The sequence below is a fragment of the Bidens hawaiensis genome, unplaced genomic scaffold (assembly GCF_021521415.1).
Source record: "Bidens hawaiensis isolate Kalapana, Puna unplaced genomic scaffold, B.hawaiensis_p1.1 tig00011963_1, whole genome shotgun sequence".
NCBI classification, from domain to species: domain Eukaryota; kingdom Viridiplantae; phylum Streptophyta; class Magnoliopsida; order Asterales; family Asteraceae; genus Bidens; species Bidens hawaiensis.
The window spans coordinates 162,170-188,739 of record NW_027491961.1 but is presented as its reverse complement, the minus strand read 5'-3'; the positions used below and the strand labels follow the sequence as shown (position 1 = coordinate 188,739).

At 33.4% G+C, this 26,570-nt stretch overlaps 2 protein-coding genes and 1 pseudogene across 2 annotated transcripts; 2 read left to right on the top strand and 1 right to left on the bottom strand.

Annotated features, from left to right (window-relative positions):
• The first annotated feature begins 14,229 nt into the window (after positions 1-14,229).
• Positions 14,230-16,237, top strand: LOC143539631 (uncharacterized). Its single transcript, XM_077032896.1, has 4 exons — positions 14,230-14,480; positions 15,290-15,386; positions 15,479-15,538; positions 15,864-16,237. The coding sequence occupies exons 1-4, from the start codon at positions 14,239-14,241 to the stop codon at positions 15,942-15,944; spliced, it is 480 nt and encodes a 159-aa protein (XP_076889011.1). The 5' UTR covers positions 14,230-14,238; the 3' UTR covers positions 15,945-16,237.
• Positions 16,238-18,167: 1,930 nt separating this feature from the next.
• On the top strand, positions 18,168-19,985 carry LOC143539630 (pentatricopeptide repeat-containing protein At2g33760 pseudogene; annotated as a pseudogene).
• A 1,012-nt stretch (positions 19,986-20,997) lies between these two features.
• On the bottom strand, positions 20,998-23,261 carry LOC143539629 (ATP-dependent Clp protease proteolytic subunit 4, chloroplastic-like). Its single transcript, XM_077032895.1, has 2 exons — positions 22,888-23,261; positions 20,998-21,549 (listed from the first exon to the last, which is right to left on the bottom strand). Exons 1-2 carry the CDS (start codon positions 23,259-23,261, stop codon positions 21,066-21,068), a joined length of 858 nt encoding a protein of 285 aa, XP_076889010.1. The 3' UTR covers positions 20,998-21,065.
• Positions 23,262-26,570: the final 3,309 nt, after the last annotated feature.

The following is a 26,570-nucleotide window of genomic DNA, read 5'->3' as shown; positions in this document are numbered from 1 at the left end:
ATGAAATGAATGATATTTATTAATGCCTAAATTATTTAAGCTGCGTCATTATTGACGAAAAACTAACTACCTAAAAATAACAAAACTACTAATTTAATATAATATACACAAAACGATTATTATAAAGAGTAGCATTAACACCTAAATACAACATATAGATAAAAAGAATTATTATATGCAATCCTTATTTACCAGTAAATATATTAAATATAAAAACCCTAAATTAAAATAATGAGATAGAGGAATTGGAATTTTGAAGCAAATGGAACTATTGCATATCTGAAACGGGTAAAATCTTCGATTAACATAGTTATTGATGAATGATATGGAGAAATTGCAACCTTGATGCAAAGGAAACGATTGAAATCATGAAATTAGATAAAAACCTAAATTAACAGATTACCTGAAGTATGCAAAGAATTAAATGGAATGTTGAACACATAAGAATTTGAAACCTAAAGGCTAAAAACACCTTAACTTGGCATGTCGATGGAGCGATGGATTCTACAATAAGATATTGAGATGTAGCTATGGATTAGCAGAGGATTTTGGGATGGAGGCAAATAACAATTAGGGTTAATAGGCTTAAAGAATTAAACATGTAAAAAAATATCTGATTAAGTTAGATGGCAAGAGGGAGAGGAAAAGAATAATGTGAATTAAGGTTTTCTAATATGAGGGTTTAAATAATAGGAAGGAAGTGAGTTGGCAATTAGTAAGATAGGAAAGCTGTGACCAAGGTTGCAAAAGTCGCTAGGCGGACCCTATATGGTTGACTGGGGAGTTGGGTGTACTCGGAGTACTCGGGGAGTATTCGGAGAGTACTCGAACATGGTAAATATAAACAAAATTAATTTTTAGATATTATATATATGTCAAATATCATTATTTTACTAATATTTATAACAAAATATGTAAATATCAATATAAATAGAAGAAATATATAATAAATTATTCTAAGAATTACTAATCATTAATTAAAAAATGATATTTATTCTTTAATATTATATAAATAAGAATTATGTTTTGTTTTTTAAGTCCAAAATTGGCTCAAATCCACCGACTAAATATGATTCTGGCCGAGGTTGACCATCTTTGATCGATTCTTAGTAACTAGGCGGAGTTAAAGAAACTTCCCTCGGCGACGTACCTTGTAGCGAGTACTCGGGGAGTACTCGACCTTGTAAACCTATTTTTACAACATTGGCTTTGACATGGTATCTCTGTGACATTTAGATGAATAACCTAAAATAATGTCATATGAACAACTTGTGTTGCTTTAATAATTTAGTAAGATTCAAGTAATTATTTAATGATTCTATTAACTATACACATGACCGATTTGCATTGAAATTTGTTGTCATTAATTTCTAAAACATATTTATTGTAAAATAAATCATTAAATACTTATTAAACAAAATTGACTCATCACAGTTTGATTTCAATGATTCCTTTTGTTGTTTCACTAATTGGAATTTATAACATATGACAAATTAATTTAAAATGCCAATATAAATATTGTTAATCACTAATACGAAAACAAAAAAAAAATTTGATTGTGACTACTAATACAATTCGCACCCATTATGTAATTTGATTGAAAAACATAAAATTGACTTCAATTTAAATAATTGCCTTTTGGACAGAATTCAATTGCTAAATTCCATAAACCATGTGTCGTAAACTTCAATTCTATCTGATTTTATTTTTTTTGGAAAATTCCCAAAATAAGCATTTATTAAAACAAATTTTAAGTTTTAGATACCATTTGTAAGAAATTTCACAAATATGTATTTTAAACTACTCATGACGAGTATATTATGATAACATACGAGTAGTTTGTAAAGCCAATTATAACTTACCACGTGACCATAAACTAACCGTAACGAGCACGCTCACTAATCATTTACTCGCCATGAATAAAGAAGTTGCATTCCTCGTACGCCTATGAGTAATCTATAAGTCCTTTAGTCGCGACGATTAGATCTTAAAACTTTTCGAGACACGAGCAGTTTACCAAACTAATCACTACGAGGTGTTTGTTTACCAAATGCATCGAACATGTTAGTTTTACAAAAGACTAACTGGAAAGGTTAGTTTGTAAGCTCAATTAGTCGTTACGAGTAGATCTTGGTCAACGACTAGTTCTTCCAGTTTACATTCCCGATATGGATAATTTATTAGTAGTTAACTCGTCGCGACTAGTTTAACTTACAATCTACTCGTGGCGACTCGTTTTAGCGTTAATCCGATATATTTTAAAAATATTAATTAAGCCCTTATATTTATGTTATTTTAAGAAAAAATTATTATGTCATGTCTTAATTTTATATGATTCCTTATTTTATGTCATCTTTTATAAAAATTAATATAAATAGAAGAAATATTTATAACAAAATATGTAAATATCAATATAAATAGAAGAAATATATAATAAATTATTCTAAGAATTACTAATCATTAATTAAAAAATGATATTTATTCTTTAATATTATATAAATAAGAATTATGTTTTGTTTTTTAAGTCCAAAATTGGCTCAAATCCACCGACTAAATATGATTCTGGCCGAGGTTGACCATCTTTGATCGATTCTTAGTAACTAGGCGGAGTTAAAGAAACTTCCCTCGGCGACGTACCTTGTAGCGAGTACTCGAGGAGTACTCGACCTTGTAAACCTATTTTTACAACATTGGCTTTGACATGGCATCTCTGTGACATTTAGATGAATAACCTAAAATAATGTCATATGAACAACTTGTGTTGCTTTAATAATTTAGTAATAATTTAGTAAGATTCAAGTAATTATTTAATGATTCTATTAACTATACACATGACCGATTTGCATTGAAATTTGTTGTCATTAATTTCTAAAACATATTTATTGTAAAATAAATCGTTAAATACTTATTAAACAAAATTGACTCATCACAGTTTGATTTCAATGATTCCTTTTGTTGTTTCACTAATTGGAATTTATAACATATGACAAATTAATTTAAAATGCCAATATAAATATTGTTAATCACTAATACGAAAACAAAAAAAAAATTTGATTGTGACTGCTAATACAATTCGCACCCATTATGTAATTTGATTGAAAAACATAAAATTGACTTCAATTTAAATAATTGCCTTTTGGACAGAATTCAATTGCTAAATTCCATAAACCATGTGTCGTAAACTTCAATTCTATCTGATTTTATTTTTTTTGGAAAATTCCCAAAATAAGCATTTATTAAAACAAATTTTAAGTTTTAGATACCATTTGTAAGAAATTTCACAAATATGTATTTTAAACTACTCATGACGAGTATATTATGATAACATACGAGTAGTTTGTAAAGCCAATTATAACTTACCACGTGACCATAAACTAACCGTAACGAGCACGCTCACTAATCATTTACTCGCCATGAATAAAGAAGTCGCATTCCTCGTACGCCTATGAGTAATCTATAAGTCCTTTAGTCGCGACGATTAGATCTTAAAACTTTTCGAGACACGAGCAGTTTACCAAACTAATCACTACGAGGTGTTTGTTTACCAAATGCATCGAACATGTTAGTTTTACAAAAGACTAACTGGAAAGGTTAGTTTGTAAGCTCAATTAGTCGTTACGAGTAGATCTTGGTCAACGACTAGTTCTTCCAGTTTACATTCCCGATATGGATAATTTATTAGTAGTTAACTCGTCGCGACTAGTTTAACTTACAATCTACTCGTGGCGACTCGTTTTAGCGTTAATCCGATATATTTTAAAAATATTAATTAAGCCCTTATATTTATATTATTTTAAGAAAAAATTATTATGTCATGTCTTAATTTTATATGATTCCTTATTTTATGTCATCTTTTATAAAAATTAATATAAATAGAAGAAATATTTATAACAAAATATGTAAATATCAATATAAATAGAAGAAATATATAATAAATTATTCTAAGAATTACTAATCATTAATTAAAAAATGATATTTATTCTTTAATATTATATAAATAAGAATTATGTTTTGTTTTTTAAGTCCAAAATTGGCTCAAATCCACCGACTAAATATGATTCTGGCCGAGGTTGACCATCTTTGATCGATTCTTAGTAACTAGGCGGAGTTAAAGAAACTTCCCTCGGCGACGTACCTTGTAGCGAGTACTCGAGGAGTACTCGACCTTGTAAACCTATTTTTACAACATTGGCTTTGACATGGCATCTCTGTGACATTTAGATGAATAACCTAAAATAATGTCATATGAACAACTTGTGTTGCTTTAATAATTTAGTAATAATTTAGTAAGATTCAAGTAATTATTTAATGATTCTATTAACTATACACATGACCGATTTGCATTGAAATTTGTTGTCATTAATTTCTAAAACATATTTATTGTAAAATAAATCGTTAAATACTTATTAAACAAAATTGACTCATCACAGTTTGATTTCAATGATTCCTTTTGTTGTTTCACTAATTGGAATTTATAACATATGACAAATTAATTTAAAATGCCAATATAAATATTGTTAATCACTAATACGAAAACAAAAAAAAAATTTGATTGTAACTACTAATACAATTCGCACCCATTATGTAATTTGATTGAAAAACATAAAATTGACTTCAATTTAAATAATTGCCTTTTGGACAGAATTCAATTGCTAAATTCCATAAACCATGTGTCGTAAACTTCAATTCTATCTGATTTTATTTTTTTTGGAAAATTCCCAAAATAAGCATTTATTAAAACAAATTTTAAGTTTTAGATACCATTTGTAAGAAATTTCACAAATATGTATTTTAAACTACTCATGACGAGTATATTATGATAACATACGAGTAGTTTGTAAAGCCAATTATAACTTACCACGTGACCATAAACTAACCGTAACGAGCACGCTCACTAATCATTTACTCGCCATGAATAAAGAAGTCGCATTCCTCGTACGCCTATGAGTAATCTATAAGTCCTTTAGTCGCGACGATTAGATCTTAAAACTTTTCGAGACACGAGCAGTTTACCAAACTAATCACTACGAGGTGTTTGTTTACCAAATGCATCGAACATGTTAGTTTTACAAAAGACTAACTGGAAAGGTTAGTTTGTAAGCTCAATTAGTCGTTACGAGTAGATCTTGGTCAACGACTAGTTCTTCCAGTTTACATTCCCGATATGGATAATTTATTAGTAGTTAACTCGTCGCGACTAGTTTAACTTACAATCTACTCGTGGCGACTCGTTTTAGCGTTAATCCGATATATTTTAAAAATATTAATTAAGCCCTTATATTTATATTATTTTAAGAAAAAATTATTATGTCATGTCTTAATTTTATATGATTCCTTATTTTATGTCATCTTTTATAAAAATTAATATAAATAGAAGAAATATTTATAACAAAATATGTAAATATCAATATAAATAGAAGAAATATATAATAAATTATTCTAAGAATTACTAATCATTAATTAAAAAATGATATTTATTCTTTAATATTATATAAATAAGAATTATGTTTTGTTTTTTAAGTCCAAAATTGGCTCAAATCCACCGACTAAATATGATTCTGGCCGAGGTTGACCATCTTTGATCGATTCTTAGTAACTAGGCGGAGTTAAAGAAACTTCCCTCGGCGACGTACCTTGTAGCGAGTACTCGAGGAGTACTCGACCTTGTAAACCTATTTTTACAACATTGGCTTTGACATGGCATCTCTGTGACATTTAGATGAATAACCTAAAATAATGTCATATGAACAACTTGTGTTGCTTTAATAATTTAGTAATAATTTAGTAAGATTCAAGTAATTATTTAATGATTCTATTAACTATACACATGACCGATTTGCATTGAAATTTGTTGTCATTAATTTCTAAAACATATTTATTGTAAAATAAATCGTTAAATACTTATTAAACAAAATTGACTCATCACAGTTTGATTTCAATGATTCCTTTTGTTGTTTCACTAATTGGAATTTATAACATATGACAAATTAATTTAAAATGCCAATATAAATATTGTTAATCACTAATACGAAAACAAAAAAAAAATTTGATTGTGACTACTAATACAATTCGCACCCATTATGTAATTTGATTGAAAAACATAAAATTGACTTCAATTTAAATAATTGCCTTTTGGACAGAATTCAATTGCTAAATTCCATAAACCATGTGTCGTAAACTTCAATTCTATCTGATTTTATTTTTTTTGGAAAATTCCCAAAATAAGCATTTATTAAAACAAATTTTAAGTTTTAGATACCATTTGTAAGAAATTTCACAAATATGTATTTTAAACTACTCATGACGAGTATATTATGATAACATACGAGTAGTTTGTAAAGCCAATTATAACTTACCACGTGACCATAAACTAACCGTAACGAGCACGCTCACTAATCATTTACTCGCCATGAATAAAGAAGTCGCATTCCTCGTACGCCTATGAGTAATCTATAAGTCCTTTAGTCGCGACGATTAGATCTTAAAACTTTTCGAGACACGAGCAGTTTACCAAACTAATCACTACGAGGTGTTTGTTTACCAAATGCATCGAACATGTTAGTTTTACAAAAGACTAACTGGAAAGGTTAGTTTGTAAGCTCAATTAGTCGTTACGAGTAGATCTTGGTCAACGACTAGTTCTTCCAGTTTACATTCACGATATGGATAATTTATTAGTAGTTAACTCGTCGCGACTAGTTTAACTTACAATCTACTCGTGGCGACTCGTTTTAGCGTTAATCCGATATATTTTAAAAATATTAATTAAGCCCTTATATTTATGTTATTTTAAGAAAAAATTATTATGTCATGTCTTAATTTTATATGATTCCTTATTTTATGTCATCTTTTATAAAAATTATTATGTCACGTAACATATTTTTTGTGATTCCTTATTTTTATATCATCTTTTATAAAAATTATTATATCATGTCCCCTATTTTTTGTGATCCCTTATTTTTATGTTATAGTTTATAAAAATTATTATGGTATGTCCACTATTTTTCGTGATCCCTTATTTTTATGTCATATTATATATATAAACAAGATGCTAAATAATCTCTAAGTGTTTCAATATATTATTATCATGCCAATTTAATTTAAAAAAACTTGTGTTAATACAATTATAACAATAGTGTTGTTTACATGTTAGTGTTAAAGTTCATATGCAGACGAGAATTTGTGATTGAATTCTATACTTACGGTTAGTGGTTGTGTTCAATTTTTTTGAAAGTTGCATCATTTTTTAATTATTTAGTCTAATAGATGGTATATATTATATGTACAAATAAAATAGTGCAAAAAACTTCATAAAATTAAATTAGTAACTTATTTACTAAAGAACATAAGAATTATTGGCGGGCGTTCATTACGAGGCATGCAACTTCTTTATTCATAGCGAGTAAATAATTAGTGAACGTGCTCGTTACGGTTAGTTTATGGTCACGTAGCAAGTTTTAATTGGTTCTATAAACTATTCGTGTGCTATCATATTATACTCGTCACGACTAATCTATAATACCTATTTATGGAATTTTTTGCAAATAGTACCTAAAACTTGAAATTTATTTTTATGAATGCTTATTTTGGAAATTTTTCCTTTTTTATTTTCGGCCAAATTCTTACTTTAAACAATTGAATTGAATACTTTAACCATGACTCTGATACCACATGTTAAATCAATTTCAACATATGATATCAATCATTCAAGTCCCAAATTTATCTACCACAAATAATGGGTTGTAAAACTTACATGATGGAGAAGATTCATTCCTTTGCGTGTTTTATGAAGATGATAGGATGATGGTGATCTTGATTAAGAGTCTAATTGTCTTTGATTATGATAGACAGAGTTATGGTGTTAGAGATTTTCTTTGTAAAGAAAACAATAGTTCATAATGAATGAATTAGGGCAACAACTCCATAACCTTTTAACCACCATATTTACACATTGACCCCCCTTGTGGTGTTAACTCCCATCAAATTAGATACCATAATTATAGGGCTACACACATTTAGTCCTCATAAATGTTAAATGGTCAAAAGTCACGCAAATATTTCCAGCATGCTCAACGAGGGGGACATGATCGGTACTTTAATGGTTGGAATACTTGGATATCGATAAAAGCTAATTGTTTCATTTGGAAAGTGTTGCTGGATCAGATCACCACGAATGTTGCATTTGCATAAAGAGGGTTAACTATATATGCCTTGTGTTGTGGACTTCGTGTTAAACAACAAGAAACATCAACCCACTTAAGGGTTGTTTGGTAGCCTCTTAATGACTCCATTAAGAGGTTATCTCTGTATTGGTCAAAAGAGCACGGTTCACTAAAAACACAACTCTAAATGGTTCATGGAACCTATTAATGTTTAAGTTTCAGAGACATCCTAAATGATTAGGAGACTACCTCTTAATCAGTCGGGCCTCTTAATGATTCAACATCAGATTTTCAAACATCCTTTACTGTTACATCACAGCTACTCGAGGGTAATTAGGTCAATCATTCTTGAATGTGTAAACAAAGAACTCTCGGTCCAACCCGTCCTTAAGCTTCCTGCACAATTTAAGGTGTCAAAGGAGAGAGGAAATGTGAGCGCATATGTTGTTACTCAATATATGTGGAGCATATGTTCAACATATGCGTCTCATATGTAGTTGTATATATATAGTTTGTTTGCTTTCATTTGGAGGTAACTTTTGATTCCAAAGCAATAAAATTTCTCTTTTCTTTGCATTTCTTTCTATTATTTCGTGTTATCGTTTGTACGATTACATGGTATCAGAGCATGGTTATTAAGGCCTACTCTTTGTTTTAAACCAGATTTTAATCCTTTTCTTCGGTTTAATTTTCTTTACCAGATGTTTTATTTGAATTCTTGATCCTTTGATCAATATATTCAGGTTGTTTCTTCTTTTTAGCTGGTTTTCGTATCGTTTCTTCCATAAACTCCTCATTTTCATTTCTTTTGTCATGTTCTCGGTGTTTTCACCGTCCAAATTCCTTCATTTTTTCTTTAATCTTTCCTCATATATTTGTGTCTAACCCTATTATGTTTCATCCACAAAACTTCAATTCATAATGCCAAAATTCAATCCGAGTCTAAACTTTCTTTCCAGCTCATATGTTTTATACATATGCGTCGTATAAGTCTTCCTCCTAGCGCATATCTTTTAGCGCATATGTCTTCATATCCAACATATGTGCCGCATAACATATGTGGCGCATAAGTCTTCTGGCTTTTGTCTTTTAGCGCATAAGTTCTTTTCATTTCATTCTTTGTTCATGTTATCCTAAATGGAAGTCTCTAACTTCCTTTGTTCAAAACCTCACAATTGATTCATCTAATCCTCTTTACCTTCATCCATCCGATCACCCAGGCATGATTCTAGTCTCAAAATTCTTTGACGGCAATGGTTTTGGAGCCTGGAAACGAGCAATGACTATTGCTCTTTCGGCAAGGAACAAAATAGGCTTCATTAATAACACCGTCATCATGCCTACTACTCAACTATATCTTGCAAATTGGCAGCGATGCAATGATATGGTTATTTCTTGGATTCTCAACACTCTTAATCACGACATTCGTGATAGTGTTCTGTATGCTGAAACAGCTCAAAGTTTATGGAATGAGCTCAACTCTAGATATGGCCAAGCTAACGGTGCTAGAGTTTATCAACTTCAAAAGAATCTTTGCTAAATCTCCCAAGGAAGTAGTGACATTGCTACTTGTTTCTCAAAAATGAAATCAAATTGGGACGAATTGAATGTTGTTAATTCCATTCCTTCTTGCACGTGTGGGGCTGCTCATGCCTTTGCCAAACATGACGAGGATCAAAGGCTAATTCAGTTTCTTGTTGGCCTGAATCCAAGCTATGATATGATCAGAAGTTATATTCTGATGATGCAGCCTTTCCTTTCTATCGATCGTGCATATGGGATATTGATTCAAGATGAAAAACAAAGAGAAATTCACACCACCACCACTGATTTCACCACATTTTCTGCTTTTATACATGTTAATACTGGAGGGCCGGTTAGTGGTGGAACTGGAGAAAATAGAAGAACTTTGGTGTGTACTCATTGTAAGAGGAATGGGCATTCAGTAAACAAGTGTTACAAGTTGATTGGTTTTCTGAAAGACTATAAATTTTCCAAAGGAAAGAAATTTGCTAATCTTGCTGAAGAACAAGGACAATATGATCAAAATCATTCTGATCAGCAAGGAATCACTCAACAACAGTATCATGACTTGATGATTTTGTTGCAGCAAAACAAACTCCAACCTGGAACTTCTAATACTTTTGCTGCTAACAACGCTACAACCATCAATCATGACTCTTTCCGAGGTATCATGTCTTGTAATTCTTTAAATCTTCTTCGAAATGGATCATTGACACTGGTACAAATGATCATATGTGTCATGATCAAAATTTGTTTTCAAGCATTTCCTTTCTACAAAATCCAATTTTCATTACTCTTCCTAATGGCACCAGTGTCACTGTTCATCAGTATGGGATTGTTCCTTTAACAGATAAACTTTCTTTGTCAAAAGTTCTTTTGGTACCACATTTTAAAAATAATATTCTTTCTATTTGAAGATTATGTTCTGATACTGATGGTACTGTTCTTTTCTCTAAACACAATTGTGTTTTACGGGCCCCTTTTCTGAAGAGCCATCTGATTCTTGGTGAAATGCTCAATGGTCTTTATCTTCTTGAAGCCACCAAGACTTTTGTTAATAATTCTTTTCTTTCCAATAAATCTTGTAACTCTGCTATAACCGATGAAACTTAGCATAATCGTCTATGACATTTGCAAGTTTACAAATTAAAACAATTATCTTTCATTTCTAATTCAACTTTCAAGTCTATTGAGCATTGTGATATTTGTCCTAAGGCAAGACAACATAAATTGCCTTTTCCTATTAGCTCTACATCTACTAGCAAAATTTTTGAACTAATTCATATTGTTGTTTGGGGGCCTTATCATACAGCTACATATAATGGCTTCAGATATTTTTTAACCATTGTGGATGATTATAATAGAACCACTTGGACACATTTGTTTTCCACTAAAAGCAATGTTTTTCCTATTCTTCAATCTTTCCTTTAAATGGTTAGCAATCAATTTGGCACCACTATCAAATGCATTCGATCTGATAATGCTTTTGAACTAGGGACTGGACTAGTTCAGCGTGCTTACTTATTAAGTAAAGGCATTATTCATCAGACAACTTGTGTTACTGTTCCTCAACAAAATGGTGTTGTTGAACGAAAGCATAAACATTTGCTTGAAACATCGAGAGCCTTAATGTTTCAATCTAAACTTCCTGTTCAGTTTTGGGGTGACTATGTTTTAACAGCTACACATTTAGTCAATCGATTCCCCACTGAAATTCTTCACAATAAAACCCCATATGAGGTTTTAACAGGAAAACTTCCTTTCCTATGTTCACATGAAGTCTTTTGGTTGCCTTGCTTACGCTTCTACTTTGAGTCATGGAAGAGACAAATTCAAACCACGGGCTGTTCCTTGTATTTTTCTGGGATATCCTCTTGGTAAAAAGACTTATCGTTTATATAATCTTGACACAAATAAGATCATCATATCAAAAGATGTCGTTTTCTTTGAAGCTTTATTCCCTTCAATCACAAACTCCAACGAAAGTTTTATTTTTCCATCCATTGATATCATCAATCAATTATTTGATGATCCCTCCTCTGCTTCCGCTTCTAATTCGATTCCCGGTTCCTTTCCTAGTTCTTCTGCTTCTTTTGATATTCATGTTTCTCTTTCTAATGATCCACCTGTTAGAAAGTCATCTAGGACTTCAGTTCCTCCTTCTTATTTGAATGATTATGTCTGTAATCATTCTGATTCGTCCCATCATTGCTTTCATACTGTCACTAATTCTTGTTCTTCTTCCATGTCTTGTTCTTATTCTCATCTTATTCCTTCCAGCAGCAATCTCTCACCACAGCAATTTCTTGTTTACATGAGCCTAAATCATATAAAGAAGCTGCTACTATTCCTGAATGGCAAGATGCTATGAACGCAGAGTTTCAAGCTCTTGAAAACACTAATACTCGGGCTGTTGTTGATTTTCCTCATGGAAAGAAGGCTATTAAGAGTAAATGGGTGTTTAAAGTAAAACACCGAGCTGCTAGCACTGTTGAATGTTGTAAAGCAAGATTGGTGGTCAGAGGAAATACTCAAAAGGAAGGGATTGATTATAATGAGACTTTTCCCCCTGTTGTCAAAATGGTCACCATTTGTAGTCTTGTTGCTGCTGCTACCAAAAGAGGTTGGCCCCCTTTTCGACTTGATGTTAATAATGCTTTTCTTCATGGGGATTTAGATGAGGAAATTTACATGCATTCACCACCCGGCATGGAGCTTCTTAATAGTCAGGTGCTTAAGCTTCAAAAGTCTTTATACGGCTTAAAACATGCATCTCGACAATGGTATGGAAAATTGTCCACTGCTCTAAAAACACGAGGGTATATGAGTTTCCAGAATGATCACTCTTTGTTTTCAAAATCTATGGGATCTTTGGTGGTTTATGTCGCTGTATATGTTGATGTCATATTGATTACTGGGAACAATCTGGAGGAGATTAATATTCTTAAATCTTTTCTTGATTCTTCTTTCAAGATTAAAGATCTTGGGCGTCTTAACTATTTCTTAGGAATGAAGGTTCTTTATACTACGAATGGTGTCATCATGTCCCAACACAAATTTGCTAGGGACATGCTTTTAGAATTTGATACTTCCAATCTTTCTGTTAGCGATTCTCCATTACCTCATCATTTACAGCTCAAGGTTCATGAGGGTCTTCCTATTGATGACCCTTTACAATACAGGAAATTTGTTGGGAAACTCAATTATCTTACTCACACAAGGCACAATATTGCTTTTGCTGTCCAATTCTTAAGCCAGTTCATGCAAGATCCAAGGCTTCCTCATTGGAATGCGGCTTTTCATACTCTTTCTTATGTGAAGGGTACTTTATCTCAAGGCTTATTTTTCAACAATAATCCATCTTTTGAATTACAGGCTTTCTGTGATTCGGATTGGGCAACATGTCCTAATACACGAATATCGGTCGGTGGGTTTTATGTTTCTCTTGGTGGTTCTCCTATTTCTTGGAAATCTAAGAAATAACCCACTATTTCCTTGAGTTCTGTTGAAGCTGAGTATTGATCACTTCGTCGTGTTACAGCTGAGCTTGCATGGTTAACTATACTTCTTACTGAATTTAATGTTCCTAACATTACTCCAGTTACCCTCAAGTGTGATTGTCAAGCTGCAATCTACATTGCCAAGAATCCGGTCTTTCATGAGCGAACAAAGCATATAGAGATTGATTGTCATTTTGTTCGTGAAAAATTATAGGAATCATTAATCTAATACATACGAAGACTGCTGATCAACTTGCAGATTTGTTTATAAAGAGCTTTCCAAGGCCTCATTTTCATGAGCTTTTGCACAACTTGGGGTTTTCTCAACCTCCAACTTGAGGGGGGGGGGGGGGGGGGGGCGCATGTGTTGTTACTCAACATATGTGGCGCATATGTTCAACATATGCGGCGCATATGTAGTTATATATATACAGTTTGTTTGCTTTCATTTGGAGGTAACTCTTGATTCAAGAGCAATAAAATTTCTCTCTTCTCTGCATTTATTTCTTTTATTTCGTGTTATCGTTTGTACGATTACAGGAAAGGATGTACAAGCAATATTGACGGTGTCTCTTTGGCTAACTTGGAAAACAAGAAACAAGAAAATCTTAAAAAACAAGTGATTGATCTCAAAGTTGGTGAATGACTTGAGGCCTACTAAAAACAAAAGTAAAGGAGAAAATTTAGATTGGAAGATATGATGTAAATTTAATTTCATTAATGTTTGCTAGTTTGCTTTGGTAATCTGTTTTCTTGAAATATTTGTACCTTCGGTCCTCTTGCAACTCGCTTGAGGTACTCTTTTTTTATTTATTAATCGTCCTTTTGTCACATCCAGTACACAGTCATACACAACTAAAAACCAAATACAAAATAATAAAGAAAACGAGCGGGAAAACAAAACAAGACAAAGTAGTGGCTAGCTAGCTACTTATCCCAAACGCCACTATTTGAATAATAATAATAATAATAATAATAATAATAATAATAATAATAATGATACATTTTTATTATTATTTCCAAAAAAACAAAAGCTTAGGTTTTCAGCATCAATGGCGCCGACCAAGCGAAAAACCGCCGAAAAACCGTCCGATGATAACAACACAACCAGAGTCACCCGCAGGTCGCTGCGCCTAGCCACTCAGAAGCCTCCGGTGGTGGTGGTTGAGCCTGAACCGAAGCCGAAGACCAAGAAGGCTAAAGTCAGTCCCAAGAAGAAGCCGGAGCCAAAAGCAGCTGAAGCCGCGCCGCCGAAGGTTGAAAATGGATCAAAGACTGTTGTGATTGAACACTGGTATGTTTATTATGTAACCCTCTTTTGGGTTTGATGTTTATATATTTTGAGTTTAGAAAGTTAAATAGATGTTTTGATGAAGAAAGGAAAATGAAATGTGCAAGATTTTGTGGTTTAAGGAAAAAAGATTGAAACTTGGATTTTTAGTTTGTACAAAGTAAGTAGAATGAGGTTGGAGTATTTGAAACATGAAATGTTGAGGTTCAACAAGTAAAATGGGGCTAGACTACTTGAAACAAGATATTCAGAAATTTGGGTAAATGGGTTGATTTAGGTCAAAGATTTGGGTCAATGTGTTAATTTGGGTCAAAGAAATTTGTTAAATGTGTTAATTTGGGTCAAAGAAATTTGTTAAATGGGTTGATTTGGGTCAAATATATTTGGGTAAATGGGTTAAATTGGGTCAAAGAAATTTGAGTAAAGGGGTTAATTTGGGTCAAAGAATTTTGCGTAAATGGGTTGATTTGGGTCAAAGAAATTTTGGTAAACGGGTTAATTTGGGTAAAAGAAATTTGAGTAAAGGGGGTAATTTGGGTAAATAAGTTGACTTGTGTAAAAGAAATCTGCATTTGGATTCGTTTGGTCAACTCAAATTAAACAGCTGGTCAAACAAGTGACGCTTATAAAACTTATACTAACTTAAAACGAGTTCATATGAACACTTTACAAGCATATTCAAGGAAGAAAATCATTGTTTTTTTGTTAGAAATAAACGAAAGGCTTTAAGTAGCATGATTACAAACATCTAGTTCAGTTATTACTCTTTATAAAACTCGAGTAAAAGTTGATCAACTTCTTTCGTATGACAGCAAACAGTGCAGCCAGTTTAAAGTAAGGGCTGTTAAGGTTAAGCTTGGTTTGGAGAATGCTATATCTGGCATTAATGTGCTTGTCAACCCAGAAAAGGTATTGTTTTTGTTAAATCCATTTTGTTTTTCCCTGAAATTATTCCAATTACGCTTGTGACGTTTTATATAATTAGATTCTTTTCATTGCAGCCAAGAAGGGGATGCTTTGAAGTGCGAGAAGAAGGCGGCAAGACGTTTATCAGTCTTCTGGTAATCTCATCACTGATCTTTGTTTATTTGCATTTTTCTTGCTATTACGTATTATTCTTCACTTGTAGGAATTGATCCATTTTTAATAAGCGTTTGACCTGTTTATTTATGAATGGGTTGATTTCATTAAACGTATTGAATAAAAAATTCAGCTAAGGGGCACACGATCTCTTAAATTTCTGTATTTAAATTACGACTGTTACTATCATAATATGTTTATTTGCACTCGTAACAAGCGCATTATTAGTTTACTGAAAATTGTAGAAAATGGACAATGCATGCTAGCAGGTCAACCGGAATCCTGATATTATTTTGTTATATGCAGGATATGAAACGACCATTTGCACCTATGAAGGCATTGGACATGGATGAAGTCATATCTGACATCATTGACCAGATCAAATGATCTAACTGGTCACCATGTATCTAGCCTAAATGATTTGTTGAAGCAGGCAGCCATGCATCTATTTTGATCAATGTTTCTTAGGAAAACGATAAACCCTTATTTTGGTACCAAATCGAATCGCTTCCTAGGTGTAATTCACTGTTTGTTTGCTTCCGCGTGACTGCGTTGCTTTTGTTCTGTTCAATGATGTGAGTTGCTGGAAATTGACATTTGTGATGCTTAATTTGAGTTTGTTGTCTTTGCAATTTTAAACACATCAAGCGAATAAGGCAATTCTATTTTGGCTCATGCGGTGAACATAAAAACGGGAGGTTTAATATTCAAAACGGGGTGTGAGCAAGCGAACTTATCTAAGCTCGAGTTTGGCTTGCTTAACTTAGGAGAGCTTAGCTTTGCTTGTTTAGAACTCTTTTTAATGCTCAGGCTTTGACTTGTTTTATGTAACTATTTTAATTGTATAGATTTATAAGCACCTGCATTTATATTTCTAATTACAAATTTTATAAATAACATAATATATGATATTTAATCAATTTTATCATAATTTTATATGCAATAATTACTATGTAGATATAAATCTATTATATTACACAAAAATTATATAAACAATAAGCTTGTGTAAGATTATTTAGTTTCCTGAATCTAGTCAAGGCCGATATGTAAAGCTTGGGCTTGTAGGGGCTCGTTTATTATGAGTTTGAGCTTTTAGCGATTTGATAACTAGTAGCTTACGAATTGCCTTGTTTGTTTACGCTCCCTAAACTCAGCTGGCTGTAGTTTATTTAATTTGACGAAAACTATATAGGGGTTTCCATCTGATCACTAATTGCTTACGGGTTCAAATAGAAGCCTCTATGCAGTTTTTGTTGTGTATGAAGGTAGATTGGACATGTATTGGATTTGTTCATCAATGTGGTGTTCTCTATCTTCCGAAGCAATCATGCTCTTCTGCATACGCAAATACAGAATGATCATGAGGCTGCAATCGAACGTCCTAAGATCTAAACTTCAGAGTTTTGCTTGAGATGATGAGGTTTATGATCCTGATTTTGATAGAGATGTGATGTTCGAACAGATTGTAGAAGTTGGAAATTGACTCTTGAAGGGATTCGATTTAATATAGGAGGAAAAGATTTGAGCTTTGAGGTGAAATGTGAAATGGCCGCATATGATTCACTTAGGTGATACGTAGACAGTGAGACTTTCATATTTCACACAAAGTTGGATGTGATATGGTGGGGTGAAATATGAAATGTGGTTGTGGCCACTTGTAGGGTGAGGTGGAGATAAATGATTTGTTCAATAATTAACTAATAATTAGAAAAAAAAAACCACCTCGCGCCTGCTCAAGTGACCATGCCCTTGTCCTCGCGCTCTCCTTTAGGAGGTTAGGTTGGTGTTTGGTGGTGTGTCACACCCACTTTGTCACCATGATTGTGGCTCGCGTTGGATCACTTTTTCGTAACGCATGGCCTTAGTGTTGTCTCTTTTAATCTCCATAGATCACTTCACTAATACATCTCTACACATACACACTATGATTTTACATTCTTATTATACATAAACATTCTCTAGAAGGAAGATGAAATCACTAATACTAGAGGCTTTTTTCTTTTTCTTTTTAATCTTTTAAAAGCTAAATGCTACATGTTTTTCAAGGACTGAACCCTTGATCTTTAATTCTACACCTTAACCACATTATCATTCCATCAAAATGCGAATGACACTAAGATGGAGCTTTACTCACGGGACCAGAAATTAGACCATATAATCTAATTTATAAAATGCTATTTTGGAAGGGGGCATCTATATACATATTATCTAGCATCTTATTCTAAACTGTCTCAAACGTTTATCTGAATAAAGATAAGACAACCACTTAAACTAAAAATTTTCAAAATTTGACCACTTATGATCAGAATGATCGTTCAAATATTGATCAAGCGATCCTTCTAACCAATATGGGCGGCCGTATGACATTAAAATTTAAATAAGACGAGATGACGTAATTATATAACGGGTCTCCCATGTGAAAAATTTCAAAGATCCATAAACTATATAATAAATAGCATTTCATATTTGAATATGATGCAAATGATTCATCACCATCACCACCGCCGGTTATCTCTCTACCGCCTTCTCCTCCTCGCCGGCCGCCGTATCAAACCCCTGCAACAACTCCACGCCCAAATCATCATTTCATATTTATTATCTCTCTATATAATAAATAGCATTTCATATTTGAATATGATGCAAATGATTCATCACCATCACCACCGCCGGTTATCTCTCTACCGCCTTCTCCTCCTCGCCGGCCGCCGTATCAAACCCCTGCAACAACTCCACGCCCAAATCATCATCTCCGGCAAAACCACCTCACTCCCACTTATTACCAAACTCATCACATCCACCTGCACCACACAATCAATCCAATACACCCACCAAATCCTACACTCCATCCCAAACCCTGACTCATTCCTCTTCAGTTCCCTTATCAAAACCGCAACCAACCACAGTTTATATCACCACTCAATCATATTCTACAAACACATGTTAGCTTGCAAAACAGAGTGTTCAAATCACACATTTACAGCTGCTATTAAAGCTTGTGCTAATTTGTCAGCTCTTCGGATTGGTAAAACTGTTCATTGTCATGTGATTGTTTGTGGGTATGGGTTGGATTTATTTGTTCAAGCTGCTTTAGTTAGTTTTTACGTGAAATGTAATGAGCTGGGGGTTGCCCGCCAGGTGTTCGATGAAATGCCTGAGAGAAGTTTAGTTGCGTGGAACGCGATGATTTCTGGGTATGAGCAGAATGGGCTTGCTGAGGAAGCTATCGGGTTGTTTAATTGTATGCGTGAGGCGGGTATCGGATTTGATTTGGTGACGGTGGTGAGTGTGTTGTCTGTGTGTTCTCAGTTGGGTGATCTCGGTTTGGGTCGGTGGATTCATGAGTATATTAATGCTAACGGTTTACGTGTGAATACTACGATTGGGACTTCGTTGATTATCATGTATGGCAGATGTGGAGATGTGATAAAAGCAAGAGAAGTGTTTGATTCATTAAATCAACAAAATGTTATTACTTGGACAGCCATGATATCCGCTTATGGCATGCATGGTTATGGTAATGAAGCAATGAAGATCTTCCATCTTATGAAACAACATGGGCCGCCTCCGAATTCCATAACATTTATTGCTGTTTTATCAGCTTGTGCTCATGCTGGACTAGTGTCTGAAGGCCAGCTTGCTTATGCTAGCATGATACAAAATTACCAAATCGCCCCTAGAATCGAGCACCATGTGTCCATGGTTGATATGCTGGGACGCGCAGGGCTGTTAAACGAAGTGTATCAACATATTCAAAATATGAATAATATCAAACCTAATGCAGCTGTATGGACCGCAATGCTTGGAGCTTGCAAGATGCATAAAAATGTAACTCTTGGTGTTATAGCAGCTGAGAATCTTTTCGCTATTGAACCTAATCATCCGGGCCATTTTGTGTTAATATCAAATGTATATGCAATGGCGGGCCAGATGGACCGAGTTGAAATGGTTAGAAATGTGATGATTGAGAAGGGTTTAAAGAAACAAGTTGGATATTCGACCATAGAAGTTGATAACAAGACGTATATGTTTAGTATGGCTGATGTGTCACACCCTGAAACCGATACAATTTACAAGTATTTAGACGAGTTAATGGAGAGATGCCGGGAAGTAGGTTATACACCAGCATTTGAGTCGGTTATGCATGAGGTAGAAGATGAAGAAAGAGTGCATGCACTTAGATATCATAGTGAGAAGCTTGCACTGGCGTTTGGGCTCTTGAAAACAAGAGAGGGGTCGGTTATAAGGATCGTGAAGAACCTTCGGGTGTGTGAAGATTGCCACGTGGCAATTAAGTTTATTTCGGCTGTGACTAGACGAAAGATTATTGTTCGTGATAAGCTTCGGTTTCATCATTTTGAAGATGGATCTTGCTCGTGTTTGGATTACTGGTGATGGGTTTTAATGTGGATCGGATTGAACCAGTTCATGGTTTAGAAAAGGGGTCAACTTCAAAAGGTCATAACTCAAACGTAAAGGGTTTGTGACCGAAGAATGGCAAATGCCCGCCCTTTCGGCATGTGTTAATGTAGACCATCTTTGGTTCTTTTGAGTTATAAAAGAAAGAAACATTGGCTATACTTGTAACAATCATTCAAGATTTTGCCTTTGTGACAATTTTTCGAAGATTTTGCCTTTTCATGGTTGTAACAAGTGCTTGAATTCCTCCAACAAAGGTCTCGGGTTTGAATCCAGTTTTAACTGATTTTCTACCTTTTAACTCTTTTGAATGGCACAATGTAAATGATACCTTTTAACTCTTCTGAAGGGCACAATGTAAATGAGCCGAGTCGCTAGTGAGCTATTCAAGATCGGCTTGCTAAAAGCTCGAACTAGCTTAAACGAGCAAATAAGTGTATTTTATAAATGAGTCCCATCCTGAGCTTCGCTTATCGAGCTCGATCTGGCTCGTAAGCCAATTAATTATATAATTTTTATTAAATATATAATATATATATATCTTTGTAAAATAACATAATAATATATATTATGTGATGTATAAAAATTATAATTAAAAAATTAAAAATAGTTATAAATGCATACAAACTAATTAATAAACAATGAACGAGCCGAGTCCAACCCGAGTTCGAGCTTAACAACCTACACACAAGTCAATCTCGAGGTTAGAAAGATCCCTTGAAACCAAACGAGTTCGAGTTCTCGCAAGTTAAACGGGCCGAGCTCAAGCCTAGTCATTGCCTGGGCTTGGCTCATGTACAACCCTAAAGGACACATGCCCAGTGTTGGCTGCGTTTTACCAGATCCTGGTTAGCAATGTATTGGTATGGTGCGGTTCGGTTAGTTTTCTAAAAAGGATTTTGCCTTTTTCTAAATAACAAATTTGTACAATGTGAAAATAGTCTAAATGTCATTATTTAACTTAAGAATACAATAGTTCTAACAAAGAAAAATGAAGCAACTATTCTCAAAAGTAACAAATTTATAGTCACCATTAAACAAGCAAAGAAAGATAAACTATAAGACTACCTTCATCCACTAGCCACCTCCCACCTAGTAAATTTCATCATCAGGTATATCAGGATTCAAAAACTTCTCCGGATCTTTGCTAATCGCATCATAACTAAGCGTAGGTTTAACGCGTTCTGGTACAGGCTCAAGTGGGATAATAGTATCTTGATCTATAACACCATCAATAAGCCCATATTCAACCGCTTCAATAGGAGACATATATCTATCCCTATCAATATCCTTTTGAACTTGTTCATAAGTCCTCCCAGTGGATTCTGCTATGATTCTCGTCACGTTTTCCTTATTATGCATCATTTCCCGTGCTTGAATTTCAACATCTATTGCTTGCCCGCTTGCACCACCGAGCGGTTGGTGGATCATGATTCTTGTATTAGGCATTGCAAGACGTTTGCCTTTCGTTCCACCACCTAAAATTATGGAAGCGGTTGATGCTGATATACCGAGTGCAATTGTTGAAACATCAGCTCTCACTAGCTTTAGAACATCATAAATAGCCATTGAAGAGCTGTTTGATCATTTAATTATATGTTCAGTTCATCATAAACGGCCAGAAAATAGGTTTATGTAATAAACAAACAATGATGAACAAAAGTTTTTGTTCATTTAGTTAAACTAACAACCATGAACACATGTCTTGTTCGCGAATGTTCGTTTATGTTCATTCATTTAAATGCGTTTATGTCCGTTCATTTGCACTTGTTAATGTTCATAACTTTTTGTTTGTTTATGTTCGTTCGTTAATATATTCTTTTGAACTTTTAGGCCCATTACAATTTAGTTAGTTTTAGTAACCTTTTAGGCCCAACACATCGTTATTAACCTGTACTTTTAATTGGTTTTTGCTCAGTTACGTTCTTTCATCCATGATCAGTTATTTTCGATTGTTTATGTTCACAAATCGTTTGTTAATAGTTAATAAACGGACATAAATGAACACAAACACGTTCATTTTCTTAATGAATGAACACGAAAAAATAAAACAAGTTCGTTTAGTTGTTCTTGTTCAACCGTTTGTTCGTTTAAAGTTAAACGAACGTGCTCGTCCGGTTCTTTTACAAGCCTAAAAATCAGTTTTCTTGCAGCTACTCCTAAACTGATTATTTGACATACAATCGAACAATCAAAATCCGTTCAAATTTAACCAAACACTATAAACAGATATTGTCTACCCTTGAAAACTCATTAATCAATGCCAATTGCCAAATGCCAAACACCCCTTATAAGACAAATCTGGACCCAATTTTGCATGCTGTTTATAATTGACAGAATTAATAGATAAAATGACCAAAAAAGACGTTCTTATATACTGTTTGTGAAAAGGAAAGAAGCAAACAAGGGATATTATATTATAGTAAATTTGATTTTCATCTTAGATGTCACCGGATATAACGCCGGTAAACAAACACAAACGGTGGCATCTTCATATTCGTTCATTCAACTTTAACGAACATGAACATATAATCAAACAATTTTTTTGTTCATGTTCGCTCAATAAGAAAATGGGCACGTTCATGTTAGTTTGTTTAAAACCTAACTAAATAGTTCACAAACGTAAACAAACATAATTGAATAAACATAAACGATCAAGTCTAATACCTCATAATGATTTATTTTTTTATTTTCAATAAAAAATAACCAAGAATACATAAACGAACTTCCTGCCAAACTTGGCTAGTTTACAGGCCTAACCGGATATCAGTTATGTTGCAGCTAACCCTAGACTGGTTATTTGACCAACAATCAGATAATCAAAAATCAGTTTAACTAAGCTATACCCAAATTACACTATAAATTGATATAATCTGAACTCAATTTTGCATGTAAATTGATGTTAAAAGAGTACCTGAGAGAGCCACCGGTGGAATTAATAAAAAGCCTGATATCTTTAGTAGGATCCTGAGCATCCAACAAAAGCAGCTGACTAATAATCGCATCCGCAACGAAGTCATCAATCTGGGTCCCTAAGAACACTATCCGTTCTCGCAACAGCAGCCCCATCGCGTCCGACTCCGCGCCTCTCATCGCCGTCGCCGGCGTCTGCGGTGAAGAAGCAGAAATATTCCAACTTAGGGTTTGAGTTTGAGGGGACGACTGAAATGAGCATTTGACGGATTGCGGTGCACGCCGGAGGTCAAAATATTGAACCGGAAGAAGCCGCCGGAGATAATTGGATGAAGGGTAGCAGGAGGAGGTGGTTGACACAGAGAGCAACTCCATTGTAGATAATAATAATTATTATTATTATTTTATTAATAATAATGGAGATAGATACTTCTTTGCTTAGGCTGAGGGGCGAGAGGGCGAGAGGGGGCGCGAGTGGGGGCGCCAGCCAATAATATTGTGACGTGTGGCAGAGAGAGAAACTTGATAAGATGGGTGTTGGTAGTGGTGCTCGCGCCCCGGGACATGGTGTGGAGGGGCGCGAGAGGGGGCGCGAGCGGTTTTTTTTTTTATTTTTTTATAAATGTATTAAAAAAACGTATTATTAAAAAAACTCAAAAATTATTTAAAAAAACACACTTTTTTTTGAAAATTCATAATAAAAAAAAACATACTAAAAATTAAACAAACAATAATATTTAATAATAAAACTAATCTAATACAAGATCATCTGGTCGCCTCGCCCACAAATGTTCAACCAACTCATGTCGAAGATCCCCGTGTATCTCACGGCTCTTGATATTTGCTATGTTATGAAGTTTTTGTTGATCACTGATTGTGTACGGTTGTGGCGGAATGTCACCTTGGTAGTTTTGGCATATAGCTATGCCCTCGTCTTCTAACGTCATGTTGTGTAGGATAAGACACGTGTAGACGACGTCCATTATCCTCTCCCGAGTCCAATAACGTATCGGGTTCGCCAGAACATAATATTGTTTTTTTATAGCTCCAAAAGCTCTTTCAATATCTTTTCTAGCAGACTCTTGCTTCTTCGTAAAATACTTCCGTTTGTCGGCGACTGGATCTGTAAAAGCTTGAACTAACACAGCCCATTCGTTGTAAATACCATCGACCAGATAGTACCCGTACTTGAAGAGTTCTTCATTTGCAAGAAAAGATTGAGGTGGTTCAACCCCGTCGATAAGGTCGTTGATCAAATGTGACTGATCGATAACATTAAGGTCGTTATTTGACGATGGGTTGTTTGGAGATTGAAGTTGTGTTTGATATGGTAAAAATGGGTTGATTTAGGGGTATTATATAGGATTTTGTAAAGGTTTTTTTAAAAAAGTTTGAAAGAAATGGGTAATATATAGGAAGTGTTGTATAAAGAAATGGGTAAGTTTGGGTTTTTTTGAAGTTGTGTTAGTGTTGTATAAAATGGGTAATATATAGGAGTAGAAAATTTTTTTTTTTTTAAAATTAAAGAGCCAACGGCTCAATAAAAGGTCTCCAACGGCTCTTTTTCACCATTCCCCAAGCCCTAACGCCACACAGGTCCCGCGAACCCCCTTGCGCCTGCCTTTTTTTCCGCGCTCGCGCCCCTCTCGCGCCTCGGTGGTGTGGTGCTCGCGCCCCGGGACGCGAGCGGCTGCCCTCTTGCGCCCTTTCTAGCGCTCCACACCCCTCAGCCTTATAGTTCTAGTCTTGAAAGTGATTAGTTGTTAGTCCCTAAGTTTACTTTTAATAAAGTGAAAAGATTAATGTGTGGTGTTCGACTTCTAAATTTATAACAACTTTAGGTATTGGCTGTAACTTTCATTAAATGTTAACAGAAAATAGAGGACAGTTAAAAAAAAAATAGAATATATATACACCAAATTTTAGACCCTTTAATTACATACTTTTAACAGAAAATTGATGGCCACATAGAATAAATATTCTTAAAATTAAACATCATGCACGGTAATAAACTAAATATTCACATCCTGGCTTTCATTTTTCGTTTTCTAATTCTATACTTTTATAGAGATCTTTGGTTTTGGTGCATGTGGTTTTTTAAAATTATCAATTTTAATTCAATAGTTTATTTTAAGCTTTTATGGTACAATACTTTCAATTAAATATCAATTTTAGTCTAACCTACTAACGACATCCACCGACCATTAGTTAAAACATTTTTACTTTTTAATTGAAAGAGGGTGTTTGAAAACCAATTTATTAATTTCAATTCTTGGTTTGTATTTAGTAGTGGTATATCAACTTAATTTAATTTAGTTTTTGCTAACTATGATAGAGTAGATCGCATATAGAAAAACCTTTGAAATTAGCAATGACATTTAGTTAAGTGTAAATGAAAGATAAGCTATCTTCATAAAAACCAAATGAAATTAAGTTAATTAACCGTTACTAAATATAAACCAAGAAACCATTCCCACTTTGGTGGATGCTAAGGTGATTAATGTGTGAAATAATATATTCAAACCCTATATAGTACAAAAATTTAGGCATTCGGAAAAAAGAAATACAAACCAAAAATTAAAATTTATAAACTTGTTTTCAAAACCCTCCGTTAATTGAAAATAAACAATATAAGATAAATATACTTTCTTTTTACTGTTGAAGAATAAAGCAAGTGCCAGTTTCAAAAAAAATACGTTTTTTTAAAAATAAATAGTGTATAGATATAATATAAGAAACCATAATATTAAAAAATAACAAAAAAATATAAAACTTATATTTAGTAGAAAAAACAAAAATTCACATGAAAGTATGGGAAAATACAATAAAGCCCCTTAAAGGTTTATTAACTAACGGTTGGTGGATGACTTTAATGAGTTAAACTAAAATTGATAGTCATATGAAAATATTGTACCATAAAAGCCTAAAATAAATTATTGGAACACAATTGATAATTTTAAAAAATCACGTAGATCAAAACAGAAGTTCTCTTGTATTTTTATTATCAAGCACTAGAATGAAATGATCTTAAAAATATCTTTATTTATAAAGTTAGTTAATAGTTATTTAAATAATATCTTTCTAATTGAAAACTTATAAGATACTTCTTGAACTTGAAGAAAATTAAAGTTTTCAAAACATGATTAGTTATCAATATACTTTTTAATACTTTTTTGCTTCATAATTGTTTTTAAAAGAGATCAATTATCAACTTGATTACCCAGATTTGATTGTTGAAAAAGACATTAACATGACGATATATACTTGTTTTCATAATATTCTATTATTTTAAGCCTTCAACGTAACCTTTTTTTATTTAACACGTAATATATTAGTCAAAAATATGTCTATATATTCTATTTTTGGCATAATGACGAAGTTGCCCTCCATTTTGTGTTAACATTTAACGGAAGTTACGATCAATACTTAAATTTGTTACGAATTTAAAGTTGAATACCCGTACATGTGATTTTAAACCTCAGTACCTAATCTTGCTAAGTAAATGTTAAGGACGTACTGTGTAATTGTGTCTTATTTTTATTTTTAGAACGACAACAGTCTTCAGTATGTTTGGATGGTCGCAGATTGGCTTACGGCCGACCTCGGTTTAAAATCCCTAGAGAATTTCTTCTGAGGGGTATAATCCCTTATTCTCGGGTTTATTGTTTGTTAATTATAATATCA

Bases quoted from the DNA above. Each gene is read 5' to 3' on its own strand.
- LOC143539631 (XM_077032896.1), top strand. From the start codon at position 14,239: ATGGCGCCGACCAAGCGAAAAACCGCCGAAAAACCGTCCGATGATAAC. The intron at 15,387-15,478 runs GTATTGTTTTTG...TTTTCATTGCAG, and splicing joins TGCTTGTCAACCCAGAAAAG to CCAAGAAGGGGATGCTTTGA. The intron at 15,539-15,863 runs GTAATCTCATCA...TGTTATATGCAG, and splicing joins AGACGTTTATCAGTCTTCTG to GATATGAAACGACCATTTGC.
- LOC143539629 (XM_077032895.1), bottom strand. From the start codon at position 23,261: ATGGAGTTGCTCTCTGTGTCAACCACCTCCTCCTGCTACCCTTCATCC. The intron at 21,550-22,887 runs GTACTCTTTTAA...ATGATCAAACAG, and splicing joins TCCACCGGTGGCTCTCTCAG to CTCTTCAATGGCTATTTATG.